Here is a 27,217-nt window from a genome sequence, read left to right as displayed (position 1 = left end):
TGGATGTCCCCTAGTCCTCCCACAACCAGCCCTGTTCTCAAATATATCTTCTGAATTAATTTTATAGAAACCCTTCAGTAATTTGAATGTCTCAATCATATCTCCCCTCCTCTGCCTATCAACCAATTTTTGCAACCCACAAATCCTCAACCTGTTCTCATACGGTTCATTCCACAGACCTGCTATCATCTTGGTCACTCGCCTCTGGATCCTCTCCACCTCCTCCCCATCAAGAAGAAACCTAGGTGACCAAATCTGAGCACAGTAGTCTAGATGGGGTCTTATCAAGGCTCAATACAGAGGAACAATAACCTGCTTGTCTCTGCTTGTCAATGTATTCTTCTCTTGTGATCTTGTCACCTTAGTTTTCTGGATTTGAGAAAGACGTGGAAAGGATCCAGAGGAGAGTGACCAAGACAATGGCAGATGTATGGGATGCTCCATATGAGGACAGATTGAAGATTTGTGTGTGTTACAGAAACATGCACAAAAGCGGGGATTTGATAGGAACATAGAAGTTACTTATTGGAAGTTTTTCCACTTGGTTATACTAAAATTAAAGTTATACTAAATTAACAATGCCAAGAAATTATATTCTTGATTTAATCCTTTATCCAAGTGTAAGCAAACAAAGTTTGCACCTGAAGTATTTTCCAGACAGGGTAACTTGTATATAGAGGCTAATGACTTCGCATGACTTGCCTTGGTATCCCATAATGCAAAGCACATATCCTTACAGACATGTATAATGCTATGCATTATGGGAAGGGTCACTACCCAGACCAGTTTCGACCTTTACTGAGGTCTCATCAGTGGATCTGAGGCCATCTGGTGTGAGACAGTGGCCAGCCAGTCAAAATATACACTTAGGAGACTGCTTGGATCAGTGCCAATGTGAATTTTTAATGTGAAACTTCCAGGGATGAATGTTGATAGTGCATGGGGAAGTGGTAAAAGAGTGTTTGAGGGAAGTAATAGCAGACTGCATATTTAGTCAGGAGAATAAACCAAGTGGGAGTTAAATGGATGAATACCATCATTAACACGTTCGCTGCCAACTACGAGTATACTCGTAGTTAATATATGAGCATCACAAGCCAACTACGAATATACTTGTATGATGCTTACCACCGGCAACGAGATACCCGTACTGACCTTGAAGAAGTGAAATTGCTTGGCATATGGTAACAAACTATGCCCAAGAAGCATGACAGCGAACGTGTTAAGCTAAAGCTTAAAAAAATAAAAAGAAAAAAGAAAGAAAAGAAAAGAAAAATTTGTGGAGGGAATTCAAGGAGAAAAGTGACCAGCAGGCATGTAAAAAGCAGAGTATGAAAGGAAGTCAGCAGCACTGGCCAAAGATAATCCCCAAAGATTCTTTTGTTATATTGCAAGTAAAAAGAAGAATATTTACAGTAGAATGATTTTAATGAATGCCAATGGTAGAGAGGTAACTGAATCAGGTGAAATAGTAGAATTACTAAAAGAAAACTTTGCAAGAGTATATCATCCAGGTAGATTGCAGTAACAAGAGTGCCAAAGGCTTATGTGGAAACTGAGGTAAATGAACTGGAGGTGCATAGCATATTGCAAAACCTTGATGTGAATACAGCTATAGGATTAGATGGTACACCAACTCGAGTTTTACAAGAAGGTGCTAGGGAATTGGCAGTTCTTCTGACCATGTCATTTAATCTTAGTCTCAACTCTGGGTTAGTCCTGGGGGGGGGGAACATAGTTCCATTGGAACTATGTGTCCCCCCCCCAGACATAGCAAATTACTGACTGATCAGCATATCAGGAATCGTAGTCAAGGGTACTGGAGAAGTTGGTCGAGCAAAATACAGGAATGGAGAGACAGAAATGGGATTCTATATGGGGGAGTGGGGGGGCAATATGTTTTGTGAAGGGTAGGTTGCACCTCAGTAACTCCCAACATTTTTATATATAGAGACAGCTGAGTTGGATGAAGGTAATGGGTTTACAGTGATTCTGCCAGACTTAGCAAATGCTTTTGACTGGATACCACATGGAATTCTAATTAATAAACTGCAGCACATGGGGATGGATATAAAGTTGGTGAAGTGAATAAGAGGATAGTTGATGGAAAGATATCAGAGTAGTTTATGCAGGTAGTAGCCTCCAGTAGAGGGCCTATGACTAGTAGCATACCACAGGCTCTCTTCTTGGGCCACTATTATTTAATTTGTACATTTACCAATATAGGAAAGTATCTGAGAGGAACTATTTTGTTGTTTGTCAATTGCTGCAAAATTGGGTAGAGCAATCATTAATAAGGATGATGTTCAAATTTTGTATGATGATTTGGATAGACTGAGAGCCTAGGCAAAGGAGAATGGATATCAGTTTAATGTGACAAAATGTAATGTTATGCATTTTGAGGTGAAAAGATCACATCTGTGTACCACACTGATGGAACAATACTCCAGAAAATTGATGATGCCAGGGATTTGTGGGTGGCAGTGGATAGGTGTTAAAGTTTAGAGGGCATACTGTAAAAGTGGCTAAAGCAGCTCATCAGATTACTTGGTTACTGAAGAATACCCTGACAAGCAGAAGCAAGCAGGCTGTTAGACCATCTTATAGCACCTTGGTAAGACCTTCTTGACTACTGTGCATAGATCTCGTCACCTGGGTTTCTTGGGAATGAGGTGGAGAGGATTCAAAGGTGAGTGTCCAAGATAGTAACAGGTCTATGGAATAAACCTTTTGAGGACAGGTTGAAGATTTGTGGGTTACAAAAATTGCTTAAGAGGCAGAAAAGGGGTGATATGATTGAGACATAGAAATCATAAGGGTTTTTCCAAGATTAATACAGAGGAAATTTTTCAGAACAAATCCAGTGGTGGGAAAACTGGAAAATCCATGGAAACTGAGCAAGAGTGTAGTTAGCAAGGGTGTCAGGACTAGATTTTTTTTGCTTGGATAGTGGTAAATGAGTGGAATGGGTGGCCAGAGTGTTGTGGATGCCATGACTGTGAATGAGTTCAAAGCAAAGTATGATAGATACTGCACGAATGTTGAATAGTGCTTGGTTTTCTTGGTGTTTAGGATCATCCTCTATGAGTTTAAGGACTCCATGGAGTAGCCCATAATAATTACTTGTTTAGTACTCATCATTATTAAGGATGTAACTTTTCACATCATACTCACTCATAATATCTTTTACACCAACTGAGAGTACATATCAGGAATTTGATGATGATGATGATGATGAAGAAAAATGAGTTATAATTTAACTAATGAGCCTTATTGACTGTTGTTTAGCATTTTTATGATGTTTATGGCATTATTGTTACCCATGATTTTTAATGCATTTTCATTTTTTTTTGTTTCAGTTCTGTTAGATATTCAAATTGTAATTCTCATATTACTCTCAGAAGAATGGTTAAAGAATGGTTAGTGTACATTGTGGTGTGTCACTATCATCCATAAAATGAATTCTTTATCATTTTCTATTGTTTTTGCTATTTCAAAAAAAAAAAGTGGGTATATAACTCAAGGTAAAAAACTTTAAAGATACCAAGCAATTGTATAAACTTGGTTTTAATCTTTTTTTCCCAAGTAAGCAGAGAAGCAAGTAAGCCAAGTTTGCACCTGAAGTATTTTCAGGTCTGAGGCAACTCGTGGTGGATTAAGCTCTGATCACTTGCCTTAGTATCCCCCACAATGCAAAGCACACCTTTACCACAAGTTGCCTCAGACCTGAAAATACTTCAGGTGCAAACTTTGCTTACTTGCTTGTTTGCCTACTTGGGGGAAAAAAGGATTAAAACCAAGTTTATAAAATTGCTTGGTATCTTTAACGTATAGTATACCCAAGGTAAAAAACTTTCTACATCTATCTCTCATCCTCAGATTTTTATTTAATAAGGTCAAAGCACCTTGTGGCAACTCATATAGGTAAAAATTATAAGTTCTGCATTACTTCAACTTTGGCATCACCACCTCAGGGTCTGGCTCCCACTGATGTGTTTTTCACAGAAGTGGTCCCTTTCCTTGAGGTATGAGAGGGTCTGCTTGGGGTAGGTTTTTGCCTGTCTGTGAGTGGGATCACCGCTAAGATTATTGCTCTGTCTGGTAGTGGGGTGAGCCTGCCACTGGGTAGAGTCAATACTGAGAAGTTCTTCTTGGTGACAGGGTGAGCCTGTCACTGAGTGTAACAACGCTGAGTTGGATGATCCTTCGGTCACTCGTAGGGAGAGGTCTGGTGGGGTCGCCTAATTTTTAGAGAGGTCTTTACTTAAACCGCACCTCAATAAAGGTCAAAACTGGTCTGGGTAGTGGCCCTTCCCTTAATGCATAGCATCATACATGTCTGCAAAGAGATGTGCTTTGCATTATGGGAGATATATGGCAAGTGATCAGAGCTTAGTCCACCTTTACCATGCCTCAGACTTGAAAATACTTCAGTTGCAAACTTGGCTTACTTCAAGCAAGTAAGTCAAGTTTGCAACTGAAGTTGTAAGCAAAGCAAACAAGCTTTGCTTACTTAGGAAAAAAGGATTAAAACTAAGTTTATAAAATTGCTTGGTATCTTTAACACACACACACACACACACACACACACATATATGATTTTCATATACACATTTTAAACAGTGAACAAAATTTTTAATAAAATAAACAAGCATGATTTAAAGGGTGCCATTGGTAAAAAAAATTAATAACAGAAAGGAAATATGCATTTATTTTGTTCTAGCAGTGTTGTCAATTAATATTGTTGAATAATTAAAATAAAAATTGGCCTTTCTTACAGGCAATTTAGATTACACAAACCCCCTTCTCTTACATTATTTATTGAAATAAAAAACTATTGTGCATAATTGTTATCAAAAATGTTTGATAATTTATATTCAACCAACAATCATTTTAAACATTTATGCCAATACAAAGGAAATTAAGAATAACACACATATGTATATTTTTTTTATTAATCTTCAGTAATCTGAAATAAGTCAACAAAGGATGACTTATTCATAAACCAGGATGTAGTATATATGGTGCATAAAGATTGTTATTTGATTTTCTATATAACAGCTGGAAGCACTGAGCAAAAGGAACCAAAAATATTCACTTGTATTATTGATTTAGATGGTAGAGCTTAGCAGTTGGTATTGTCTGGAAATTCCACAAAGTCATATTTCACATTATGTTCATCCAGTAAAGACAGAAGTGATTTAAAAGTATCATTTTCCAATGTTGGTTTGCGAGATAAGATGTTTACATATGCTGCAAAATAAAATAATATGGAAAATTTTAAAATAAAAGGTTATTACTTCACTCATTCTACGCAGCAAGCAATCAGAAAGCAAAATATTAATGTTTTAGGAGACAAAAAAACAAACAAACAGCAATTATATATTATGGTAATACAAAGTATAAGCTTCTCTAGAGTATTCTTAACAAAATGAACAGGGGGAACCTGTGGGCATTGATAACTCCTGAATGTACTCTTCAAAAAAGTGTTCCAATTAATGTGAGATTTTATATAATCGCTTCTATTTTCTGTCTCTTTGCTTATGTACACTGGTGTCCAAAAGCTAAGGGCGACCTACATTTTTACTAATATATGAAAAAATTTCACGACTGTAGCCAAACGTGGACATAAATTTATTGCAAGCATACTAATAAATTATATTACACAAAAATGTGTTATAAATTTCATACAAATTAAACTGCAATAAGTTTTTGACAAAAGTTACAAATTTCTTAAGGATGTAGTTAAGGAATTAATGAACAGTGATTACAGAAAACTATGCAGAGAGACATTTCAGTATGGAACATATCCACCCCGAAGTGCGTGCAGCACTCGCAATGTCGCGCCATGCTTAACACCACGTGATTCAGGAGTTCTTGAGGCAAACTCCTTCAGAGCAAGAATAAGGCCTTCATTGTTTTCTGGACAGGAATTTTGAGCAACAATGCATCTCTCTCTTCCCAAACGTGTCATGTTCTATGGGGTTGAAATGTCGAGTGTGCTGGCAACTCGATTCGGTTAAAATTCTCGATCTCCAGAAACATATCCACTGCTCGTGTACATTGTGGTGTGTCACTATCATCCATAAAATGAATTCTTCACCTACAGCATTACAGAATAATCGAACATGACATTGAAGAACTTCATTGCAATTCTGTTCACCAGTCATAGTCCTCTTTTCCAGCACTTGTAGCTTGGTGCATCCATTAAGCATAATGCCTCCCCACACCATGATCCCAGCACTGCTCCTTTCAAGAGCATTCTCATAATGCTCTTGAAAGGAGCACTATTACATACCACTATGATGACAGTTCAAGTGTCGTCTAGAGTCGGAGGAAAGACTAAAACAGCACTCATCTGTGAAGAATACATTAGCCCATTGGTTCTTGCCCAATTTTTATGGATGCAGCACCACTGAAAACGTGCTCTACAATGAGCTGTAGATAAAGGGATGTGGACTACAGGTTTTCAGGCATATAGGCCTACTTGTCGCAGGCATCTTGCTTGAATGGAGCTGACATGCAAGCTGACCTGCTCTGGTGCATCTACGTTTTGCTGTTATAACCAAAAATCTGTCTTTGTGATCCATAGTAGAGTGAGGGAGGGAGACCTCTTAGTAAATGTCTGGAACACAATTCATTGCTTTGAAACGCTGCTCAGAGCCTGGATACGATGCTATGTGAGATTCCAAATTCTCTGGCAATGTCAGTAATTCTGTGGCCTTCTTCAAGCTTTCCAATAATTCTTCTCCATGTGTAGATGATGTTATTGAGACATTACCAGACATCCAAGTTTGCAACTTTATTCCTTCACAAAAAGAGCTTCCTTCAAACACAATTTGCTTAGCACAGCCTTCTGCCTTTTACATGACCCCTTTTCACGCAACTTGAAAATTTGAATGTGTATCCAATTTCTACTCAAAATCATCAGTTATACAAATTGCTACAAGCTGATTCGACTGAATTTGTGGTTGCAATCTTCAGAAGTACTGTTCCTCTTTAGGTTTTGGACACCAGCTTATGTTATTTTTTTCTTTTTTTTTTTTCCTGAAAAATTATTTAAATTCTATAAGCATTAAGGATCCTAATGTAAAAAATTCAGGAGGAATGCAGACATGATACATTGCTGGAGGTAGAAAAAAATCAACAAAAACTGGAAGTGTTGGGGGGGAGGGGGGAGAGACTTTTTATTTTCAAAAGGAGTTTGAACTTAGCTAAGTTTTCAAAATCAGTGGGCAGCCAGTCTCCATCTTTATTATTATTATTATTGAACAGGTACTTCCATAGTTTTAGGACTAGTCATGGGAACTAAAACTACCTTAGATCATAGATGATGATTAAAGGTATTGGGATGAGTGTATGGCAAATAACTACCATTTCATGTTTCTAAATCCTAATTCATATTATACCTGAAACAGGATGAGTTCTATGATTATCCTTTCCTTCATGCTTACACGGTAATCAGAATGCATCTTAAAAATCATGGAAACAATATACTATAATATATACCAAATAATATATACCAAATTAATCACTTGATGTTTTGACCTTCACATTAAAGTTATCTGGAGTATACACATATATACAAAGAAACAAGCTGCACTACAACCTACATGGTATGCTAAAGTTATTGGTCAATCAGTAAAACTATTGGCCTGACTTCTAGTGGGGGGGGGGGAAAAACCTTACTATCAAAGTTAAAGTTTTAATTACTCATATACATAAATTAAAACCAGTATGGATGGTGGCCAATAAAAGTTGAAAAATTGCTTAGAGTCCTAAAGTCAGGTTTGCTGGAAACTCGAAGAACTAAGTGGGCTGAATGTGTGATTTTCAAATTTTTGGGATTTTTATGCCACCATTATTGTTAAGATTAGAGCAGTTAATCAAATCATACAAAAAACCTGGCACGAACGAAAATTTAAAGCCTGTGAATTTTGATTAACCTCCCTGATCTTAACAATAATGGTGGCATAAAATTCCCAAGAATTTGGATTTATTTTTATTTAGCATTTATTTTTAATAAACTCCTTAATAAATTAATTTTAATCCTTTATCCAAGTGCGCAAACAAAGTGTGCACCTGAAGTATCTTCAGGACTGAGGCAACTCGTTGTAAAGGTGGACCAAGCTCTCATCACTCCCACTCTTAGTATCTCCCATAATGCATGGCACATCTCCTTGCACACATGTATAATGCTATGCATTAAGCGAAGGGCCACTACCCATACTGGTTTCAACCTTTATTGAGGTCTCATCAGTGGAAGCCAGACCCAGAGGTGGTGTGATGAGAGCTTGGTCCACCTTTACCAGAAGTTGCCTCAGTCCTGAAGATACTTCAGGCACAAACTTTGTTTATTACACTTGGATAAAGGATTAAACTAAATTTATTATAGTCTAACCAAGTGGGAAAAAACTTCCAACATCTTTCTCTAAATCCAGAGTAATTTATTAATAGGGTGAGCCACCTTTTGGCAACTCGCATAGGTAAATATGACTTCTCCATTGCTTCCACCTTGGTATCACCACCTCGGGGTCTGGCTCCGACTGACAAGACCTCAATAAAGGTCGAAACCGGTTGGAAGCTTGGGTGAATAAATGGCAATGCTGTAGCCCATGAAGTTTTAACTGAGGCTCGGCTGTTGCTGTCACCCAGGTCCTGGGTGTGTGTGTGGGGGGGGGGTAATGAATGGCAATGCTGTAGCCCGTGAAGTTAACTGAGGCATGGCTGGCTGTTACCCCTCAGATGACATATGAGCAAATGAGCGGCTCTACTTGGTGGTGGGGTGAGCCAGCCACGGTGTAGAGCCAACTGGTTCTGAGAGTTCTTCTGCGTGGCAGGGTGAGCCTGTTACTGAGGCGAACAACACTGAGTTTTTGGAGTTTGACCTGTACTGAACATTCAATAAAGGTCAAAACCAGTATGGGTAGTGGCCCTTCCTTTAATGTCCGCATGTCCGCAAGGAGATGTGCCCTGCATCATGGGAGATACTAAGAGTGGAGTGATGAGAGCTTGGTCCACCTTTACCACGAGTTGCCTCAGTCCTGAAGATACTTCAGGTACAAACTTTGTACCTGAAGTATCTTCAGGTACAAAGTTTGTACCTGAAGATACTTATATCTTCAGGTACAAACCTGAATATAAGATATTACCACATTGTAATATCTTATATTACAATGTGGTCTCAATACCACATTGTAATATAAGAACTGCTTAACCACAGAAACCTATATATTGCTTCATATTGTTTAAGAAGATCATGCCTTATTCCAGCATAGGATGTATTCTTTATGGCACCCTTGAGGGATACTCTTTTCAGCAGTTGACATTAGTAGTCTGGTAAAAGTCATGTGATGGTTTTTAGATATGGGATATATATTAATGATTTCTTCTTCTATTATATTTCTATATTTTTCTCAGTCTGTCATGTTCAAATTCCATCTAGGTAGAGGAGTGCTTTTGAAAATAGAGAGGATGACCCCTATTTCAAGATTTCAAGTATAATGGGGAAGTGCTGGCTTTTTGGAAACTGCTTCAAAACTGTTACAGTGGCAGGAAATGGAAGATCCTGACTGTCTTATTCCATCTGGCTGTTTTGCATCAAACACCAGATGCAATCTGGCTCTCTCTGCCTATCATGTACAGCAATACAAAAAAATAAAATTATATATTCACAGATGTAAAAGTATAGAACAAGTTACACATTTTAGCTAAAACTTGTACCTAGTTAGGCACAAGTTTTAGTGACGTTGGCAAAATTAAATATGGAAATAGATTAAAAAAAATAGTATGGCAGGAAGCTGGCTGAATAAATGTTTGTATAATTAGAAAGAAATCAGCTACAAGTTTTTTTTTTTTAAACTAATTTTAACATATGAATTGAAAAGTTGGGTTAAAAATGAAACAGTTGATTGAAACTGTAAATCACATATGTATGAGAGTTTTGAGAAAAATTAGAAGAGTGGGCAGATGGCATCAATAGCAGAACTATCATAAAAAAAAGCATTTTATGGTAGCTCTGCTGTTGACATTTTTAATATTCAACAGTATGTAAGCAGGATTAACTGAGTTGATGAAGTTGGGAGTTATTTAAAAGACTGAAATACATGAACTGATCAAATCAGGAACTTGGCAAATAATAGACCAATTTGGAAAAATAAAGTTGACAGAAAAGTTGTGAAATATGGAATGTTTTCATTAATATCTGGTTATCCAGGATATATACCAGAAAGTGATGATGATATAAAATAGAAATAGAAATAAATATAAAATAGAAATAGAAATAAATATAAAATAGAAATAGAAATAAATTATTATTATTATTATTATACGATATCTCCATGGAGTCCAGAGACTCATCGTGGGAGACCCAAATTAACTATTATACACACAAAACCTATTATACTTCTCCTTAAACTCATTCACCGTCAGGGAACTCACAACTAACTCTGGCAATCCATTCCAGTCATTCACCACTCTCACAAATATCTGGTCTACATACTACCCCAATATTCTTATTCCATCTGGCTGTTTTGCATCAAGCACCAGATACAATCTGGATCTCTCTGCCCATGTACAGCAATACAAAAGAATAAAATTATATATTCACAGATGTAAAAGTATAGAACAAGTTACACATTTTAGCTAATGGATTTTTAGCTCAAAGGATTACTTGGATGTTGAAAAAGATGCTAACAAGTAAAGAAGGAATATATATAGAGAAGTTATTATCCCTCTTTATGAGAGACCATGATTCAGCCACATCTTGTATACTGTGCCCAGATTTGTAGGACATCTGCTCCACAAATGCTGAAAAATTTCCTTTGCATCAATTTTATAAAATCCTTTTAATATCTTATCATGTCTCCTCTTTTCCACCTATCAACTAAATTTTATAACCAACCTATCCTCATACATTCCAAAAACTAGCTTATTCACACATCTCTGAATCTTTTCTACCACACAGATTTGTGGGGCAGATGTCCCACAAATCTGGGCACAGTATGCAAGATGTGGCTGAATCATGGTCTCTCATAAAGAAGGATAATGACTTCTCTATATATATTCCTTCTTTAATTGTTAGCATCTTTTTCAACATCCAAGTAATCCTTTGAGCTATTTTACCAACTTTTGCAATATGCCCTCCAAACTCTAGTGTTCTCATCAATTTCCTGCAATTGAGTACAATCAAATATAATATACCATATGCAATCTTTTCAACCTATATATATATTTTGCAACATTAAACTAACAATCATTACCCTTTGCTCACAATTTCAATTTATTTAAATCATCCTGCAAGATATCTATATGATCTTTATCAACTATTACTCTCCCCAGTTTTGCACCATCAGCAAACAACTGAATATCTCCTTTTAAATATTTCCCTATATCACTGATATACAAATTAAAGAGTAGTGGCCCTAGTACAGAACCCTGAGGTATTCCACTAGTCACCCTCATTCTCCTGGATTCCACTCCACCATATACTACTCTCTAGCATCTGTCAGTCACCCCTATCCATGCTACTAGATTCATATCCATTCCCACAGACTTGTGAGAATGACTTCCAAATGCAACTCATGCAATTCAGCTGACCTCTGAACACCTACTCCCTTTTATGCAATACCAGAGAACAAATGTCATGTCACATTATCTGCATTCTACTTTTAGTTCTCATGTATTCTAACGCTGTTAGCCTGATCTTAACAACTGCAGCACCTTTGGTCAACTGAAGTCCTGACTTAAACCCATGTGAATTTTTTTTTTAATGGTTCATGGAAGGTTCCTGAAGAAATCTCCTACAGAGATATGTGTCAGAGAGTCCTTTTTTAACACTGATGTAGGTCTTTAAGGAGTTGTTAAAATGAAGGACATTGACAATAAATGTGTTATCATAAAAATATTTTCCAAGGATATGAGCACTGTCATGAAGTTTATAACATTACACACCGAAGTGTTTTGTGAAACATTTCAACATTTCACATGCCACCTTGAATAAGATAACATTGAAAAATTCATAAAAGTTATGGTATAATTGCATACTAAGTTGGTAAATTATACTTGCATACAAAAAATATAATAAGTACAACTATATAATCTCCTCCCCACAAAGAAGGAATGGGAAGAGAGAGAGAGAGAGAGAGAGAGAGAGAGAGAGAGTAAATGAGATACATACTGGAATAAGTAATGCTGGCATACTAAGGTGCTACATGGAAAAAAAAAATATATATATATATATATATACACACACACACATGGAACATCATCATCATCAATCAAATTTCTCATATATTCCCTCAAGGACATTATGATAGTGCTATCTAATAAGTTTATATTATTACTACCTATTGATAATTTTCCTCCAAATCAGTCTGTTATTTGTCAGCATTCTAATATTGTCAGAATATATGGAAACAATAAAATATGCTATAATACTAATATTAGCAATACACAAAATATTTCAAACCATTATTATCATATGGATTTGAGAAACCAAGTTAGAAATAAAACAGCAGACACCAGTTATAAGAATGCTGAGGAAAATCAAGAAAGTGAGGATGAGACCAGAGAAGAAACCATATATTTTTTTTAAAAAACATTGCATTACTGGTGTGTAAGCAGAGTTACTTCAAGAGTAGTCATTAAAAAAAAGGGGGGGGGGGATTTAAGTTCTATATAAGAAGTGTTTCAAGCATAAATGGCAGGAAAAGAACCAGAAAAAAAACCAGTATAAAGATGCATTAATGTAATTGGGAATTACTTCAGAAAAGTAAAAGTTAAGAATGTACAGAGGATTTGAAATTAGAAGTGATCACTATTTAGTCTTGAGCAGGATAAAACTGAATTTCATATTTAAAAGAATAACATGTAAGAAAGTTTTAAAGCAAATAAAAGTTGAGCAGCTCTCAGATGTGAACTGTAGACTAAAATACACAAAGATTATTGGAAAAAAATAAAAGAGTTTGAGAACAGGAACCAAACCTTTGAGATTCAGTGGCAAGCCTTGTAAAAAACCCTGATTGATTCAGTCAGAGAGGCATGCAGTGAGGTTTTCTGCAAGGATAGAAAAATCAGAACTCCATGGTAGACACAGGAAGTTAAAGAGGCAGTGAAGGAAAAGAAGAAAGCATATCAAAAGTTCCTGGTAAATAAGTCAGCTTGTGCTCTTAGAGAATACAGAGACAAATGTAAGAAAGCGAAACACTGTGTAAAACTAGCTAAACAAAAGTCATGGGAGGACTTTGGCAAGAACATACAAAATAAATATCAAGAAGGTGGTAAGATATTCTGGAAGTTGTTGAAGAAGTTAGAAATGAAGGAAAGAGTGCTGTAAAAGGAGTCAGAGATGATATAGGTGACATGAAAACGGTAGAAAAAGATATCCTTGAAGTATGGAGTAATTACTTCAAAAAATTGCTACATGAAACAAGCAGTGATAGCACAGTGGTAAAAAACATTCAACAGGCATACAGTCAGGAATACATATCCATACTTGAAATAGAAAAAGCCACCAAAGGCTTGAAATGTGGAAAGGCAGCAGGAATAGATGACATTCGACCAGAAATGCTGACGTATGGCGATATAAAAGTGTTACAGTGGCTGCACTGCATCGTTCAGAAAGCCTTAACAGAGGGAAGAATTCCTGATGATTGGAGTAGAGCTCTAATAGTACCGATATATAAAAAGGGAAATAAAATTGAATGTGAAAATTACAGAGGTATTTCCTTACTGTGTGTTCCTGGCAAGATCTATGCAGGTATACATCAGAAACAGTTGAGAAAAATTGTGGAAGAAAAGTTTGGTGAAGAACAAGCTGGATTCAGGCCAAATAGAGGCTGTCAGGATCAGATCTTCACTTGGAGAATTGGAGATGTTAATGTCAGCTCTTTGCTTTATGTGGATGATGTTATACTACTAAATAAATCTGCTACAAATTTGCAAGATTCCCTGACTAAATTGAATAACTGTTGTAATAGATTTGGTATGAAGGTCAGCATTAAAAAGACAAAGACAATGAAAATATGTAGAATCGTTGAAATTGTCAACTGTGTTGTGAATGGGGAACCTGTAAAACAAGCAATACTTAGTCTTTATTTGAGTTGTAAGTCAGTTAGAATTGAAGGAAGTACAGGAAGATGGTTTAATGTTAAATCTGGTGTAAGACAAGGATGTACATTATCCCCTCTGTTATTCATTATCTATATGGACCATATTATGAAGGAAAGTGGTATTAAACATGATATGAGAATTGGAGATGTTAATCTTTACTTTATGCTGATACTGTTATACTTCTAAATAAATCCAGTAAAAGTCTGCAAGATTCCCTGACTAAATTGAATAACTGTTGTAATAGATATGGTATAAAGGTCAGCAATAAAAAGACAAAGACAATGAAAATGGACAAAATCATTGAAAATGTCAACTGCATTGTGAACGGAGAACCTATGGAACAAACAAAACATTTCAGCTACTTAGGCACGATTTTTAGTGAAGATGATAAATTAAATATGGAAATAGACAACAGAATCAACAAAGCTGGTATGGTAGGAAGTCAATTGAATAAATTCATATGGAATAAGAAAGAAATTAATAGGAACACTAAATTAGCTGTATACAAGACAGTGTTCAAACACCAGTTTTAACTTATGGATCTCAGAGCTGGGTCAGAAGTAAAACACTTGACCAGAGACCGCAGATATGAGAGTCCTGAGAAAGATTAGAGGTGTGAACAGATGGCATCAATGGCAATATCATATTAAAAACGAGGATATTAGGAAAGAACTTGACATTGTCAGCATCCAGGAATGCGTTAGCAGAGCTAATCTCAGGTGGTATGGTCACTTAAATAGAATGGGCAAGGAAAGATTAGCAAAACAAGTGTTCTCTGGCAGGAAAATGACCCAGAGGAAGACTAAGATACAGGTGGATTGATACGGTACAAAGTGTCTTAGATGACAGAAATATAAGATCTGATAATGTTGGAGTCTTGACAAGTAACAGACTGGTTTGCAGGAAAATTGTAGATAGGAAGTTAGTAATGATGTAAATTTTTCATGTAGTACTATCATATCCTGTACACCCCTTGAGGGTACATGTCAGGAATTTGATGATGATGATGATGATAATTTGGAAAGAAAAAAAAAAAGAACACTGTGAGTATATTTATTTGGCCACTTAATTAATTTTAGAATAAGATTACATTGGGGTTTTTTTTTGACCAATAAATTTAATGATAAATTATGCCAACAAGTTTCACCAAGTGGGCTGTTTTTGGCTTCTTCAGGGTATACAAACGGAAAAGACAACTCAAAGTCGCTAGTACACAGAACAAACATATAAAATATAACAAAATTAAAAAGACGTCATATGAATGGAGTGTATGTTTCATTAGTTATTGTTGTGTGTGCACGCTCTGTAGTTTGCAGTAAAATTAAATTCTGGCAAGCTTAGTGATCTCATTACGTTTTTCCATATGTCAGGCAGGATCATTCCTTGATTTCTGTTTAAGTTGCTTTCAGAACACTGTTATGAAACTAGTGATTAAATAATAATCATGCTGGACTACCAGTTTCAGTTCTCAAAAAATTTATGCTGATGTTCTCTTATTACATTATTAAGATGAAAAGCCAAACGGCTATTTTTCTGCATCCTTAATAATAATTAAGAGGGGGGGGATACAAATCCCTTGTTGTTCAACTGCCAGTAAGCAAAACTCTAAGATCGAGAACTACATAGATTCGTAGTTCTCGATCTTAGAGTTTTGCTTACTGGCAGTTGAACAACAAGGGATTTGTATCCCCTTAATTATGGCTATATTTTTTATTAGAGTTTTTTATCCCCTTAATTTGATGTTCTCTTATACTAAGAATCCATTCCTTTCTCAGATTTTACAGTTTATAGTAACTAGTAAATCACTAATTCTTGGGCATTCACCTTTATGATGAAGCTAGAAAATAACTCTTGAAACAATCTAACCTGTTTTCAGATTATTAACAGTATACCAACCAAAGTTATAATTTCTAAAATTAAAATAAATTATGATATACAAAAAGTAGAACAGCAAAAAATTGAAAACAGTAACTACTCACTTGTGTAACGTAAAGCTCCAGACAAGCACATGTGTTCAATAATATAATTATCATAATCAGTGTCCAGAACCCAAAACTGGAATGTTCTAGGATCTAAGAGAAAGTAAAAGGAGAAAGATTAAAGTATGTGGATAAACAGAACAGGTTTTAATTTGCATTACTGGGAATGAGTAGCCACTTTTTTTTAATGGGAAAAAGTAAGTAAAGCAATAAAAGTTTTTTTACTGCTATAGAAATAAAATAAAACAAAAACTGAAATTATTCTAGTCATGCAAAGAACCAATCTATCTCTCTCATTTACCTTTCCAATAGGAGAGAGAGCGTTGCAGAGTTGTTTATGTCATAGTAACTCAAATGAAGTAATTTACAATAGCAAACATTTATGGCAGCTTGTGTTGTCCACATGAACTGTTAGTACATGTATAAGCTGATTTAGACAGTACTAATTATCAAGAAATACACTTACTACACATCATATAGGAACATTTTCAAACATATATGTGTGTGTGCATGACAGGAAATAAGTAATGTATCTGTTCATTTAAGTATACAGTGATTTTTTTTGTCGTCAGTTTCATATAGAAGTGATGGCCAAAGAGCAGCCAACAATCTGGATCTGCTTGTGATGTAATCCTGTCCAGCCTAGTCCACAATTGCATTTCGTATAACTTTTCTATGGAGATTTTATCAAAAACTATTTCTATCTTTTTAAGTAACTGATTAATTTTTATATATTAGAAAAAAAAAGATAAAATATAGTTTTTAATTTCATTTTATGCTCAATAGTCTGTCACAGTCAAGTAACTTGACTTCTTGGAAACCTTATCATGCTCTGATAGAGCAGTTAATCACATCTGCATAGTGCATTATAGCAGTTAATTGCATGTGTTCATTGGCCAATTTGTCTGTTTAGCAGGATGAAAAATCCAAGTTTTCAGAAGGAAAATTGCTGCCACCTCCATATGAGACTGACTAACTCACCTTCTAATCAAAAGCTCTGATAAAGGTTCTCGGCATTCTCAATGGGATTTGAAATTTGAACCCAGACCTTTCCAACCAAAGGGCTCTGGTAAAAATTATTAGCCTCCTTAGCTCAGTCAAAACTGACTTAGCTCAGACTAATAGTTTTTATTATAAAAATAAACTGTACATAAATTGCTTTAAAACATTTAATTATCCCCCCACACACACACCTCCTCAATTGTTATCTCATCATCATCATCAATTCCTGCCATGTACCCTCAAGGGGTGTACAGGATATGATAGTACTACATGAAAAATTTACATCATTACTAACTTCCTATCTACAACACCTATTTTCATTGTCTTTGTCTTTTTAATGCTGACCATATCATATCTATTACAACAGTTATTCAATTTAGTCAGCGAATCTTGCAAACTTGTAGCAGATTGGTTGATAAGTACAACATCATCTGAATAAAGCAAAGAGCTGACATTAACATCTCCAATTTTGATATCATGTTCAATACCACTTTCCTTCATAATGTGGTCCATATAGATAATGAATAACAGAGGAGATAATGTACATCCTTGTCTCACACCAGATTTATCATTAAACCATCTTCCATTGAATAGCTTCTCTCTTGGCACCTCATCATATACCTTTTCCAGATCTACAAAACTCAAATAGAGATCTTTGTTATATTCCCATGATTTCTCCACTATTTGTCGTAAGCTGAAGATCTGATCCTGACAGCTTCTATTTAGCCTGAATCCAGCTTGTTCTTCACCAAGCTTTTCTTCTACATTTCTTCTCAACCGTTTCTCAAGTATACTTGCATATATCTTACCAGGAACACTCAGTAGGGAAATACCTCTGTAATTCTCACATTCAGTTTTATTTCCCTTTTTATATATGAATACTGTGAGAGCTCTATTCCAATCATCGGGAATTCGTCCCTCTGTCCAGGCCTTCTGAACTATGCAGTGCAGCCACTGTAAGACTTTTATACCACCATACTTCAGCATTCCTGGTCAAATATCATCTACTCCTGCTGCCTTTCCACATTTTAAGCCTTTGATGGCTTTTTCTACTTCAAGTATGCATATGCATTCCTGACTATATGCCTGTTGAGTGTTTTTTTACCACTGTGCTATCACTGCTTGTTTCATTTAGCAATTTCTCGAAGTAATTACTCCATACTTCGAGGATATCTTTTTCTCCCGTTTTTCATGTTAACTTTATCATCTCTAACTCCTTTTACAGTACTCTTTCCTCCATTTCTAAGCTTCTTCAACAACCTCCAAAATATTTTGCCATCCTCTTAATATTTATTTTCTATGTTCTTGCCAAAATCCTCCCATGACTTTTATTTAGCTAGTTTTACACAGTGTTTAGCTTTCTTACATTTGCCTCTGTATTCTCAAAGAGCACAAGCAGACTTATTTGACAGGAACTTTTGATATGCTTTCTTCTTTTCCTCCACAGCCTCTTTAACTTCCTGTGTCCACCATGGAGTGCTGATTTTTCTATCCTTGCAGACAACCTCACTACATGCCTCTCTGGCTGAATCAATCAAGGTTTTCTTCAAGGCTTGCCACTGAATCTCTAAAGTTTGGTTCCTGTTCTCAAACTGTTTCATTTTTTCTTCAATAATGTTGGTGTATTTTAGTCTACAGTTCACATCTGAGAGCTGCTCAACTTTAATTCGCTTTAAAACTTTCTTACATGTTATTCTTTTCAATATGAAATTCAATTTTATCCTGCTCAAGATTAAATAGTGATCACTTCCCATTTCAAATCCTCTGTACACTCTGATGTCCTGCACAAGGGAGAAAACATCATTATCAACAATAACATAGTCAATGAGACTTTTCTTATTTCTTGCCTCTTCTCTCCATGTGAATTTGTGCACATTTTTATGTTGGAACATGGTGTTAGTAATAACCAGTCCATGTCCTGAGCAGAAATCCAAAATGTTTGCCATTATTATTAGCTTTGCTCTTTTCTCCAAATTTTCCCAATATATTTTTGTTTGTCTGACAATCATTTCTTACTCTGCTATTTAGATCCCCAACAAGGACCAACTTTTCCTTTTTCATTGTGTCAGTTGCTTTCTCTAAAGCCTCAAAACATTCCTCCACTTCTACCTTAGTAGAACCTTCTGTAGACCATAGGCACAAATAAGTCTCATTGTCCAGTTCCCCATTCTGATATTTACTGACATCACTCTACTTGAAATTGCCTGCCATTCAAGATTAGCCTCGTATTCAGTGTTGTATAATATGGCTACTCCTTCTTTTCCTTGATTGTCATTGCCTGAATATAACATTTTGTATTTATTGCTCAGAAAGATCTCACCAGTTTTTGTCTTTTTTGTTTCAGTCACCCCTATTATGTCGATCTGGTACTTATCTAATTCCTCAGCTAGCTCCATTTCTTTGCCATTCAGGCTTCTTATGTTGATAGTACCGATCTTTAACTCTGGTGATGTTGAGCTGGGGGTGTTTTTTCAGATTTGTTCCAGTAGCTGACTTTTCGCTGTTCACCCTGGTTCCCTGGTGAAAACTATGGAGGCCTTGTTTAACTGGGCAACGCCCAAGCCAGCATGAAATTTTGTCATGTTGTACCATTATTTTGTAATTTGGTTTAAGCCAATAAGAATTACAATTTGGTCGGCTAAATCCCAAATTGCCAGCCCATCCTCGTTCGTTCAGTATCCAGGTAGATACCCAACAGGGTGCACCATGAGAAGGTGAGGATTGGATATTAGGTCAGAAGCCCTGGTCGGTTCTCTGCATTCCTTTAAAGGCTATGTGGAGGTCTCCTTTCAGTTATACAGCTTTGCCCTTTAAGCACCCCCCCCCTTGTTAAAGTAATTCCCATATCAATGACAGGTGGTGATCGTGTGTTTAATTAAATTTATGAGAGAACCTACGTATCTCATTAATGCCTCAGGGTTTTCTGTTAGAAAAATTCAATAACTACAGCGTCTGTATGTCCTTCATATTAGAAATGGATCAAAACCTTGCTATTCGTTTTTTAAAACTTAACATTAAGAAAACTTAGGAAAACCTGAAAACAAAAGTATACCACAAATCAACCAACACACTTATACTGTCCCTTGTTCATTAAAAAGTACTGTAACTTAGTTAATAAATACTCTAAAATTTAGAGTATTTAGGTACTATTCTTACAAAAGGCTGTAAAAATAGTACAGAAATTTGAATTATGAATCTGTCATGCAGGTTACAGACAAAAAAAAAAGCATGTAACTTATTAAGCCTATACATGAATGCTAGGAGTATCAGAAACAAAGGGGTAGTTTTTTACCTGGGTAAATATATTGGGACGTCAGATTATAGCCATCAGTAAGATGTCGCTATTTGCTTCTGATATCAAGAGGGTACAGTAATTTTAAGAAGCATGGATAGGATAGGAGAGGAGGGGTGGGGATGCTTCTAATGATATTGGATAACCTGAATCCATTTAGCATTAACACCAGTGGTGACTGCAATACGTGTAACAGTTTTTCATGTGGTAGTGAGCTTAAAGCATTCGGTGTGAAATGGAGTCTAAAAAGATCAAATACATAGTGGGGTGTTGTTAGAGACCTAATCGATCGGTTGGCAATGACAAAGAAATGCATCTTTATTTGGTGATGCATTTCATGCATCACCAAATAAAGAGAAACTCATTTCCCAAATAAATTTGAGAAATGAGTAATCATAATGGGTCTCACTTGCTTAATTATCCAAACATTGATTGGGTAGCAGTAAAATTTCATGAGAAGAATGAAATTGAATTTATTGAGCTGTTGCGAGACAACTTCCTCTAGTGATATTCAACAGAAGGAACTCAAGGTCAAAGAGTTTTAGATATGATTATAGTGTAAGGGTGGGGGGGGTTCAGTTAAAGATGTAACTATTCTGCCTCTGGTTGGTGACAGTGGTCATGGCTAAGTTTATGAATGTTCCATTTAGAAAAGGTTACATACTGAACTACAAAATGGGAAATTATGACCAACTGAAGAGTATGCTGGGTTCTATGCTATGGCATTGGTTATTGAATACTGACAGTACATGGAAAGCATTTAAAAAATACTTAAATGATGCACTATCAGAATGTGTCTCGAGAGGTTGAAGAATGAATAGGGTAGGAGTGAATGGATGTGTAATTTTATTAAGCAAGAGATTTGTAAGATAAGAATAATGTGAAAGGAATACTGTGCATATAAGGATGATGTCAGTTATGAAAATTACAGAGCAGGCCAGAAGGCCTGCTCTGTAATTTTCTGGCCTGCTGTCTGAGTATGAAAATAAACTGGCTCTGCAAGCTAAAGACAACTCAAAAGAATTCTCTTATGCTGCAAGTAAAAGAAAGAATGAATATTGAATGAATATTGAATGCAGATAGTGAGAGTGACAGATACAGAAGAGATTTGTCAATTAATGAGTGTCTACTTTGCTAAAAACTAGCAACCTAGTATATGCAACATTGCATTCACTGCTACCTCAGGTGTATGAGGAGGAGGAGGGTACCAGAGCTGTCGCACAAACTGCATAAGAATTCAGGAATAGGGACTGATGGGATATCAGCATGGATGCTAGAAGAGTGTTCAGTCATTTGAAATGGCTATTCCTTTGACTAAGCTATATAATATGAGTCTTAGAACAGGGAAGATTCCACAGGAGTGAAAAGAATGTATAGTAATTCCATTGCACAAAGGTGGTGCAAAGACTGATGTATCCAACTATTGACCTATCAATCTGCAGTAGCTGTGAAGATTTTAAAAAAGTTGTTTATGGCTTGCATTCAGAAACTTTGCAATAAACAGCATGGATTTACTAAGGCAAGGTCATATTTGAGCAACTTGCTCACATTCTGTAATAATGTTGCCATTCAGTTAAACAAGGGGAATAGATACACCATGATACATTTGGATTTTGCTAAAGCATTTGACAGAATACAAGATGGAAGACTGTTACATTAGAGAATATGGGATTGGATTATAAAATACTGGCACATGGATACCAGAATAGTTGACTGACAGATATCAACTGGTTACCATAAATCTGCAAGATTTAAGGTAACCAGTGGTGTACCACAGGGATCAGTTGTTGGTCCATTGTTATTCAATCTGTACATTAATGATATTGGGAAGGATTCGGCAGGCAACCTACTGCCTGTATGCCAGCCTGATGGATCCTTGGTATTCTCTGTTTACAGAAAATCCACCCATACAGGCAGATATTCACCAGCAATCTCCCCCTCCCCCACAACAATATGGGGTTATAAAAACACTAATATAATAGGGAAAAATTAATCTGTTTAGATGACAATGCCCTAACCACTGAACTAAACCACATCCTTAATACTTTCTTAGCCAATGGCTACAACCCCCAAAAAATCCAAAAATATTAAAACCAGATACCCCCCCCCATAACAAAGATTACACTAAATCCATCACCATTCCCTATATCCAGGACACCTTGGAAAAAATAACCAAAATCTTAAAAAAATATGACCTAACTTCTTGTTACAAGCCATATAAAAAATTGGCATCCCTCATCCGCTCCACCAAAGACCAACCACTTCCCCTAAACCTACCAGGGGTAGCTGTAAACTGTCCTACTTTGGCCAAACAGGCAGGATAGCAAATGTCAGGATTTCAGAACATATAGACATCAAAAAATTTGATAACTTGAAAAAGGACTACCTCCAAACCACGACAATGTCCCAACACTGTAGTCAACCTTTCTTCCATTACTCTGAAGCCTGAGGCACTCAATGCACTGGCACATGGCCACAATTTCGGCATATCTCCAAAGAAACTACCTTCCAAAGAAATAAATCAAATGATTTATTTGATTTATTTCTTCGGCAGGTATTTTCTTTGGAGATATGATTTATACCACGTTCTATTAGAAATGATTCAAATAGAACGTGGTATCGGCAACCTTCCAAACCATATCGCCAACAATATCAGACTGGATGTAGCTGGTGTTCTCACCAAAGCAAGACCACCAAAAAAGCAACATATCCAAAAATGAATATAAAGCTCTACAAGAAATGAAGAAAAACAAAGAAATAGTAATCACCAAAGCGGATAAGGGAAATGCCACTGGTTCTCAACCAAACAGACTACACAGATAAGCTTTATTGCTAGATCGGGCTACCTACCTCCCTATTGAGTATAATCCCACCCGCTCCCAAATTAGAACACCCCAAAGGCTCTTTAAGAAGATCACTTCTTGGCCTGTGGAAGTTACCAATAAACTAAAACTGTTTAACTCTAGACCCCCCCCCCTCCTGAATATATGGGCTTCCAAAAATACATAAGCAAAATGTACAATTACGTCCCATAGTGGATGGCACTGATTCCCCCACATACAAATTAGCCAAACATTTAGCCAAAGCACTCACACACAATACTGGCAACACACCATCACACATAAAAAACTCAGCCCACTTCAAAGCCAATACAGAAAACCTCTCACTCCAACATATTGACATAATGGTCAGTTTTGATGTCTCCTCTCTATTCACAAATGTCCCACTCAAGGAAACCTTAGAGCTCATCTGAAACAAATTTCCTTCCGATATCTAAGCGCTATTTCAGTTCACAATGAACTCAGGCTATTTTGTTTGGCAAGGAAAATTCCACAAACAGATAGAGGGGACAGCCATGGGGTCACCACTTTCCCATCCCTGGCCAACTTCTTTATGGAGACTTTTGAAGAGAAAGCCTTAAACTCTGCCCCACAAAAACCAACTGTTTGGCTTCGCCACATCGATGATGTGTTCACTATTTGGCCACATGGCTCAGATACACTCTACTCCTTCTTAACACACTTAAACAACCAACACCCCAGAATCCAGTTCACCTTGGAAAAAGAGGAAAACAAGTCTCTCTTTCCAAGACACTCTAATCACTCGCCAGCCTGATGGATCCTTGGTATTCCCTGTTTACAGAAAACCCACCCATACAGGCAGATACATTCACCAGAAATCCCCCCCCCACAACAATATAGGGTTATAAAAACACTAATATAATAGGGAAAAATTAATCTGTTCAGATGACAATGCCCTAACCACTGAATTAAACCACATCCTTAATACTTTCTTAGCCAATGGCTACAACCCCCCCAAAATCCAAAAATATTAAAACCAGATACTCCCCCCCCCTGCATAACAAAGATTATGCTAAATCCATCACCATTCCTTACATCCGGGGCACCTCGGAAAAAATAATCAAAATCTTAAAAAAATATGACCTAACTTCTTGTTACAAATCATATAAAAAATTAGCAACCCTTATCAGCTCCACCAAAGATCAACAACTTCCTCTAGACCTACCTGGGGTATACCAGGTCCCTTGCAGCTGTAAACTGTCCTACTTTGGCCAAACAGGCAGGACAGCAAATGTCAGGATTTCAGAAGATAAAGACTACATCCAGTTTCACCAGTACAGCCACTCTGGGCTTGCAGACCATGCTCTATATACCCGCCACAGAATACGTTGGAAGAAAGCCATGTTAATACACCGAAGCAAGTTTAAAAATGAAATGCATTTTTGGAAATTATGGAGACAACTACCGTGTTTGAATAAAAACTTTAGTTTAATGTTACTAAAATTTTACAATTCGACGTTTCAACCTTTATGTCAAGGTCATCTTCTGGAGCGTACAAATATACACAAGAAACAAGCTATACTACAATCATACTGGTTCGTTAAAGACACTGACTAACCGCTACCACAATCGTTGGCCTGACCTCTGGTGGAAAAAAAAAAATATATATATATATATATATAGAGTAGTCTATTGCATCCGCTGCACCTGTAACTTACCGTACATTGGTGAAACAGGACGGACAATCCCTATATGCAAGAAAGAACACATTAGACACATTAAATATAACCATTATGGTGAAGCAGGCCTCTCAGACCATGCGCTTAACACCTTACACCAAATCAACTGAACAAATATCAACAATAAAGATGGTATGAAAATTCCAAGGATCTGGATGGCACACATTCAGCCAACCTAATATGAAAGATTCAACATAAGTCAGGACTCTAGCCAATCTGCTAGTATTAGAAACCATTCCACTCCAACTGGCTGGAATGATGTTAATATATGTATATAGTAGACAACACAAATAATAGGACTCTAGCGTTGATGTATTTTTTTTTTATATTTTTTATTTTCCACCAGAGGTCAGGCCAACAATTGTGGTAGTGGTTAGTCAGTGTCTTTAACGAACCAGTATGATTGTAGTATAGCTTGTTTCTTGTGTATATTTGTACGTTCCAGAAGATGACCTTGACATAAAGGTCGAAATGTCGAATTGTAAAATTTTAGTAATATTAAACTAAAGTTTTTATTCAAACACGGTAGTTGTCTCCATAATTTCCAAAAATGCATTCTGATCACCGTGCAAGCCTAAAAGAAAGGATTCAGATCATCCATGGAAATGATACCCACAAGCGCTGCAATCGCTATGGTAAGCTAAAGATTCGTATTTCTCTCCTGATCAATCGACTGGCCTTTTTAAAAAGATGCAGAGACAATATCCTCATTCCGATCTGCATCAGGCTAAAAAAGAAATTTACGTCCACTAAGGCACTCCGTATCTATGACCACACAGAAAAAGCAATGCTTAGAGAACAGATCCAAACAGCCCGCCGAAACCTAGCTACAACACAATATCTAGTTTCTAAATTACAATCAGAACTATCAAACTATGTTAATCCAGACATTCTACAAACACTTGAAAGAATTACTGACAATTCGGCCAAGCATACCCTGGAAAAGAATAAAGAAAAACTCAAAGGAGTTCCTCCCCGAGAAACAACAATGAACAACAAACAAGGGAGACAAGGAGCGACTAACCACCGACAAGCAAGAACCATGTGATTAACATATCAAGCCACACCCTGAACAACGGCGAACTCACGCTGCTGAATAAAGGACTGAACTACGCAATAGCGCCTAAAAAGGTAAACAAACTGGATTTTATCTACCACATTGAAAGAGGCATCAGATCCCTACCTAACAACATAGCAGACAAAATACGACTAGAAACCAGTAATGTCCTAAATACCAAGAAAACCATACAGAACAACCTGACTAAAACAGAATTAGCAGCAATTAAATCATTAAAAGCCAAACAAAACATAATAATAACGAAAGCTGATAAAGGCAGTGCCACTGTTGTCCTTGACAGGTCAACATACATACTGCAAATGAACCAACTAGTAGCCGATAACAACACATATAAAATGGTAAATTATAACCCAACAAAAAGGATAAAGGACAAAACAGAAAAACTACTAAAGTCCGTCACTTCTTGGCCACCAGACACAGTTAAAAAACTCAAACCCCACTACGCCTGCCCCCCGAGAATATATGGGGGTCCGAAGATACACAAACAAAATGTACCCCTTCGACCAATAGTGGAAGGAATAGACAGTCCCAATTACCACCTAGCCAAGAAATTAGCGGCAACACTCAAGGAGTTGGTAGGTCATTCCCCCTCCTACATAAAAAACACACAACACTTTATAAACAAAATCAAAAACATAACACTCGACAAAGACGACTTATTAGTCAGTTTTGACGTTTCTGCCCTTTTCACTAATGTCCCCATCAATGACACAATTCTCCTACTACAGAACAAATTTCCGCCCGACATTACGGCCCTCTTTGCCCACGTACTAAAGTCCGGTTACTTCGTGTGGCAAAACAAATTCTACCTACAAAAGGAAGGTACAGCCATGGGCTCACCATTATCCCCCCCAATCATGAACTTCTACATGGAAACCTTTGAGCAAAGGGCTCTTGATTCCGCCACGCTTCAACCGATAATCTGGCTCAGATACGTTGACGACGTGTTCGCGATCTGGCCGCACGGGCGACAAACGCTAAACACATTCCTCAGCCACCTAAACAAACAACACGAACGCATACAATTTACCATCGAAATCGAAAACCAAAATTCGCTCCCGTTCCTAGACACACTAGTTACACGTCTTCCTTCAGGCAGTCTATCCTTCACGGTCTACCGAAAACCGACACACATGGGCCAATACGTACATGCGAATTCGTACCACCACCCAGCACAAAAATATGGAGTCATAAACACCCTTAAAAACTGAGCC

General features: G+C 36.7%; 1 protein-coding gene across 3 annotated transcripts in view; it reads right to left on the bottom strand.

The window, feature by feature from the left end:
• Positions 1-4,937: 4,937 nt before the first annotated feature.
• The window catches only part of LOC150095063 (apolipoprotein D-like), an 86,677-nt gene continuing 64,397 nt past the window's right edge, over positions 4,938-27,217 (bottom strand). For all 3 annotated transcript variants that reach the window (XM_090411517.1, XM_090411515.1, XM_090411516.1), the window contains exons 5-6: positions 16,092-16,184; positions 4,938-5,253 (exon numbers count right to left, since the gene is read on the bottom strand). In XM_090411517.1, the coding sequence (XP_090267643.1) occupies positions 5,126-5,253; positions 16,092-16,184 (221 nt within the window). In that variant the 3' untranslated portion in view covers positions 4,938-5,125. The remainder of the gene's footprint in view (positions 5,254-16,091; positions 16,185-27,217) is intronic.

The sequence above is a fragment of the Typopeltis vanoorti genome, chromosome 21 (assembly GCF_054136105.1).
Source record: "Typopeltis vanoorti isolate ZY-2024b chromosome 21, IOZ_Tvanoo_1.0, whole genome shotgun sequence".
NCBI classification, from domain to species: Eukaryota; Metazoa; Arthropoda; class Arachnida; order Uropygi; family Thelyphonidae; genus Typopeltis; species Typopeltis vanoorti.
The sequence above is the reverse complement of the archived record's forward strand: the minus strand, read 5'-3'. Positions and strand labels throughout refer to the sequence as shown.